This window comes from Arachis hypogaea, chromosome 20 (assembly GCF_003086295.3).
Source record: "Arachis hypogaea cultivar Tifrunner chromosome 20, arahy.Tifrunner.gnm2.J5K5, whole genome shotgun sequence".
Classification (NCBI taxonomy): Eukaryota; Viridiplantae; Streptophyta; class Magnoliopsida; order Fabales; family Fabaceae; genus Arachis; species Arachis hypogaea.
The window spans coordinates 130,200,607-130,206,888 of NC_092055.1; the positions used below are offsets into that span (position 1 = coordinate 130,200,607).

General features: G+C 27.6%; 1 protein-coding gene across 1 annotated transcript; it reads right to left on the bottom strand.

The window, feature by feature from the left end:
• Positions 1–267: 267 nt before the first annotated feature.
• On the bottom strand, positions 268–5,740 carry LOC112783881 (flavonoid 3'-monooxygenase). Its single transcript, XM_025826961.3, has 3 exons — positions 5,116–5,740; positions 1,784–2,242; positions 268–1,207 (listed from the first exon to the last, which is right to left on the bottom strand). The coding sequence occupies exons 1-3, from the start codon at positions 5,560–5,562 to the stop codon at positions 560–562; spliced, it is 1,554 nt and encodes a 517-aa protein (XP_025682746.1). The 5' UTR covers positions 5,563–5,740; the 3' UTR covers positions 268–559.
• Between the last annotated feature and the right edge of the window lie 542 nt (positions 5,741–6,282).

Genomic DNA, 6,282 nt, shown 5'->3' on the forward strand with positions numbered 1-6,282 from the left:
TGATAGTAATGTATATTATTTTTGTCCCCACAACATAAATTTTTTTGGTTTGTCACTGTCAATTGTGATTTGGTTTATTTGTAAATCTTTATTTTTTAAATTTCAAAATCTAAAATTAAAAATAATTAATTAATAATCTGATTTATAATTTTAATTTTAATTTTAATTTTATTTTTTACTCCATTATTCGTATTGTTAATATTCTCATGGTTTCTCTGTATTTTTTCACCTAGAAATCATTCTAAACAAATTCCCATGCGTGATGCGTTGGAGAGGAAACATAACCACACTATATTTATACGCCCAAAATTACACATCATCAATAACAGTACAGGGTAAAACTATCCCTCTATAATCATTATTCACAATGTATCTCTCCTTTACTAAACAATCAACACACTATTTCTCTCCTTATAGTTATGTGTGAACCTTAATTTCCACTCTCTTAATTCTACGGTTTAGTTTTTATAATCTTTACCATAGAATTTCCCAAACTATTATACTCAAAAGCTTTATTTTGTGAATATTTTGGGCCTGAACCTCTTTGAATCTTAATGAATTATTCAGATGATGAGTAAACATGAGAAGAAAGCCTGGGCTTTGGATGCACCGAAAGAGGCAAAGCTCGTTGAAGGGTAAGCCCATATGCTTCATCCATGTTGAGGTCCTCCTGTTTAAGGCCACCCTCAAGCTCCCAATCAAATGAGTGGACCAAGGTTGCTGTCAAGAGCTGAACCATTCTAAGCCCAAGAGTCATCCCAGCACATATCCTTCTCCCAGCACCAAAGGGAATGACCTCAAAGTCATTCCCCCTAACATCAACATCAGCCTTCTCACCACCCTTTAGGAACCTCTCGGGCCTGAACTCCAATGGTTCAGCCCATTCCTTTGGATCACGGGCTATGGCCCAAACATTGACCAAGAGCGTTGCACCTTCTGGGATGTGGTACCCTAAGATCTCACAGCTCTTTGCTGCCACTCTTGGGAGGGAAAGTGGGGTTGATGGGTGCAAACGGAAGGTTTCTTTGACCACTGCTTGAAGGTATGGCAAATTGGGCAAGTCCTCTTCTGTCACGTGCCTTTCCCTTCCTACTACACTGTCTAATTCATTCTGGACTTGCCCCATGATTCTTGGGTTCCTTATTAGTTCTGCAATTGCCCATTCTGTAGTGCTTGATGATGTGTCTGTTCCTGCAGTAAACATATTCTGCAAAACAAATAAATAAAAATGGAAGTTACCGACGAATTAATCTTTGTCCAATTAGGTTACAAAATACTGTTTTTAAACAAATAAATAAATAAAAATAAGTGTCCTAGAGATATTTATTAGCAAATATTTTTCTAAAAATTGTTTTACTTATTGATAAGGTTGACAACAAACAATAATAAAAGTCCAATGCATTATGTATGGCTAAGAAATTCACAAACCGATTACGTGGAAAAATTCAAGCTCCTAATAAATTAGGTTGGTTGTTTGTGGTTCCTTTCAAAGGTGCAATCATCATCACTTAAGCTAGAAAGAAACATCATTGAGTTTTCAAGGAATATGGGCAATCTAAGTGCCTGCAAATGTCGACCAGGTTCCTTTCAAGAAATTTCAATAAATTCATAATGTGCAAACTTTTCAACGTACCAATTTATTATGAGTTAACTTTTAGTACACTAATATTACAATCATATTTTTTAAGTAATATATTTAAATTTCTTTTCTTTACAAGTATATGAAAATAATTTCCATTTATGATAAAAATATTTATGTTGAAAAAATGAAGAGAGTAAATACCAGAAGCAAAGCTTTGATCTCGGTGTCTGTGAGTTTGGTGCCATCATTATCATCGGAAGCCTCTTGAAGTGACAACAAAGTACTCAACATATCCTTATGCTTCTCACTTTTGTTGGGATTCTTCTTGTGCTCCTCAACAATGCTTGTTAAGAATGAATCAAACCTCTTATGCAATTTCTTCATCTTGGCTTGGACCCCTTGAAGGTCTAGCCACTCCAAACAAGGAATAAAGTCACCAATGTTGAAGACTCCAGCCAAAACCATAACCTCCACGACCATTGATTTGAACTCATCAGCTCTTGGATCACACCCACCATTTCCATCATTGAACACTCTCCTTCCTATCATTACCCTGGCCAATGCATTTGTGGTGCATACATTTAACAGTTGTCCTAAGTTCACAGCTTTTGATGTGTCTGTGCTACTTGCTATGTTCTTGGTCAATCTTGCAACCTCTCCCTACAAATTTATTATGAGGTTCATTAGCATTAATGAATGACAAATTATTGGGTAGTAATTTTTAGTGTTTTTGGCTATCATTTTATCAGTAGAAGTATTAAATTATTTTTAATAAATAAATTTTATTAATTTATGTATATAAATTCTAAAAAATATAGGTATAAATTATATTGATTTATGTGTGAATTTTAATAAATATAAATACAAATTATATGTTTTCTATATACAAAATTTCTGTAAATATAAATGTAAATTATTGTTGGTTAAGTACTGAAAAAAATTGATAATATTTATTGATCATATAACATTATTTTTAATTAATGCCATTGTTTGAGAATGAAATATATATTACGGAAAACTGCTAAATAATTTTTTTAATTATATATGTATTTGTAATTCTCTTATTTTAGTATAATATTAATGCTCCACGTAACAATATTATGGATGATAAAACAAAGAAAAACATTATTTATAAAATAGACTGACTATTGAATAAAAATATTTTAATTATTAATTAGTAGTTTTGAATTTTTTGCTACATTTATTGTGTACAAGGACTAATGTCTTGCAAGTTGCAAAGCCAAACCTAACTTTATTGCTCAAGAGTATGCTATGCATTATTACATATGTAGATCAGAGCCAGTTTATTTATAGATATATGACTTTGATAAAAAAAAAATGACATGTTCTTTAGGTGGATTCTATACTTGGAGCCACTAGTCAAGTAGACATGTCCCAAATTTTTTTTTTTTTTAGATTTTCAAAAGTTTAGACAGGATAGATATTTGATTATTTTGTAGTCTACAAAAATTAGAGTAAGCTTTCAAATAATTCAAGGAGTATTTATAGAAGTAATCATAAATTAATTACGAAAAAAGCCATTCACAACAGCATAAAAGCTCAGAATTATATCTTTCTGAAATGTATTTTAAACTTGATCATCAATCTTTTTTAGCTCATATATATATATATATATATATATAATATGTGTACACAAAAAATTAATTAATAAATAAATTATTATATATTTGTATATAAATACATGTACTGTTTATTTATTTTTAATATATATTTTGTATTTCAATATGTATATATAGGGTGATAATGGGACGAGTAGGGATATATTTTTGCTCTACTTGATCTCGTCCCGTCTTACAATAATTTGCATAGAACCCGTTCTATTTTTATTTACGAGTAGTAAAAAGTTAAACTTTAACCCGCTTTTGTAGGTACCCTACCTACTTTTATAATTATTAAAATTTAACTGATAAAATTAAAATTAAATTTCTTAATATTATATATGTATGATTAATTTAATAGTTAATTTTTTTTATTCTTATTTCGGTTATATATATATATATATATATATATATATATATATATATATATATATATATATATATATCCTTCTCTTTCACAAGTATAATTTCCTTTTTTTAGAAGTTTGTATATAAAAAGATTAAAAGCAAATAAATTATATTTCCAGTTTTTACCTTTTTACAAAGCCATACAATAATATTTCTCAATATAAGGTCATGATTGGGTTCACATGTGGCGAAATCTTTAACTTCTATTTTGCTCTAGATATAACCAATGGTAAAAGTGTCTAATATAAATCATGAACAATAATATAAAAAAATTTAGTTATATTATAATAATATTTGAATATTTTATTAATATTAAAATATAAATTATTTTTTTATTTTAGTTTTTTTAATTATATAAATATTTTAGATAATTTTTTATTAATAATTAATAATAATATTATTTTAAATTTATTTTTAAAATAAACAACAAAATAAAATTAAATATATTAATATTTAAGTGTGTTAAATATTTTTAAAAAATAATTTTTATTAAAATTAAATTTGAAGAAAATACTTGATGAGTATCTAAATATATCAAGTGACATGACAATTCAACAAAAATATATTAGGCAAATTATTTTTATTTCAGAAAAAGAAAAGTAGAATTAGTAAAGAATTCAATGTGTGGCCTACGGCAGTTGTCCACTTCTCCCTTATTACAGAAGTTTCGAATTCAATGTACGACATTTAATTTCTAGACAGTGCCACAGCTAGCTTCTTTGTATGATTAATTCATTCCAATTCCACACAGCACACAGGATATTTATTCTTCTGAAATACGATCTATAATACTTATATTTTTTCCTAATTAAATAGTTAGATTTAAATTTGTTATTTTCAGTTTTTACAATAAAATTGTTTAATCATTCAAGAATAAATTATTTATATGATATTATTAGTACATAATAAATCTAATAATTATACTACCTAAATACTAAAATCAGTTATTAGTATAAAATATATATTAAAATATAAATATATATTAAAAATAAATTAAATTATATATATATTTATATATAAATATATTAACGGTTGATTTTAATAGTTAATTTTATACAAATAATATTTTTGTAAAGTTAATTATATGCACGTTAAACACGTAAAATAATTGTTTTATTAGTCGTCAATTATGTCATATATATTTTATAAAAATTATTTTTTTTCGATTCTAACAATCAAATTAAAAGCATCAATCATAAGGATTATTTATACCAAGTTTCTAAAAATTGAACATCAACAGAGGCATAATCTAGCAACCTCATTCTCGGGTTCATTTTAAACTTTACATACCGTACGTTAATAATTTTGATAAAAATTATATCAAATCATTTTGAACTGCCATAAAATTTCATAAACATGATTTTTATAATGTATAAGCTTTTAATTCAATATCATTTTATCCTAATATATATATTTTTAGTTTAAAAATAATCAATATTGCAATATTATTTGGTTTCATTGTAACAATTATGACATATGTGCAGCAAGAAAAGGTGGTTAATTAACCTGACGCAAGTGTTTGAAATCATCCAAGGCCTTGGCAGAGAAAAGATGAAGTGAGCTAATTTTCCTGAGCATCCTCCACCTTGGTCCGTAAGGTGCAAACACAAGATCTTGATAGTTATATGCTATGTACTTTGCCCCTGCATTTGGGGGCCTGCTACTGAAATTGGCGTCGTGCACCTTCAAGAACTGCTCCGCTACTTTCGCCGATGCGGCCACCACCACGTCTACCATCCCTAGTCTAAGGTGCATGAGAGGACCATGCACTTTGGCTAGGGCTGCAATAGCATGGTGGGGCACTGGGCCCAAGTGTGGCAAGTTTCCTATTATTGGCCACGGCTTTGGGCCCGGGGGTAGTGGTAACGACGGCCGGGTAACAAACTTGACGATACGGTATATGAGGATTGCCAAAGCGATTGTGGCAAAGGCAATACTCCATGAAGACACCATGGTTTTGGGTTTGGATCAAGAAGATGATGATTTGTTTCTCAAAATGTCTCACCCTTGGTGATATATATAGGGAAACTTCCATTTTCCTTTTAAAATTTCTTGACATTTATGATTAATGTTAGACTTAGACTTAACTTGATCTTGTCTAAGACGTACCTAAAAAAGTAGTTACGAAATTCGATTATTACATCGGTCATTAAAGTTAGTAATAAGTATAAAATATATATTGAAATATAAATACATATTAAAAATAAATTAAACTACACATATTTTTATATAAATATATTAGTGACTAATTTTAATGTACAAATAATATTTTTATACCAAATTAATTATTATATATTTATATATAAATATAAATATTGTTTAACTTATTTTAATATGTATTTTATATTTTAAAATATATTTTATATTAAAAATATTATATATACACAAAACATTAATTAAAAAAATTAGTTATTATATATTTATATATATATTTATATTTTAATATGTATTTAATATTAATAAGTACTGGTTTGATAATTAATATTTTGTGTACATAGAATATGATTGATTCGATATAAGTAACTGATTTTTTCTTAGTTATTTTTTTAATTATAAATTGAATTTAAAAAAAAGGACGTAATTTTTCATTAAAACGAATTTATTTCCAGAATTATTTTATTCAATGGATCTTAGTTATTTCCAGAATTATTTTATAAATAGATGAAATCTCAT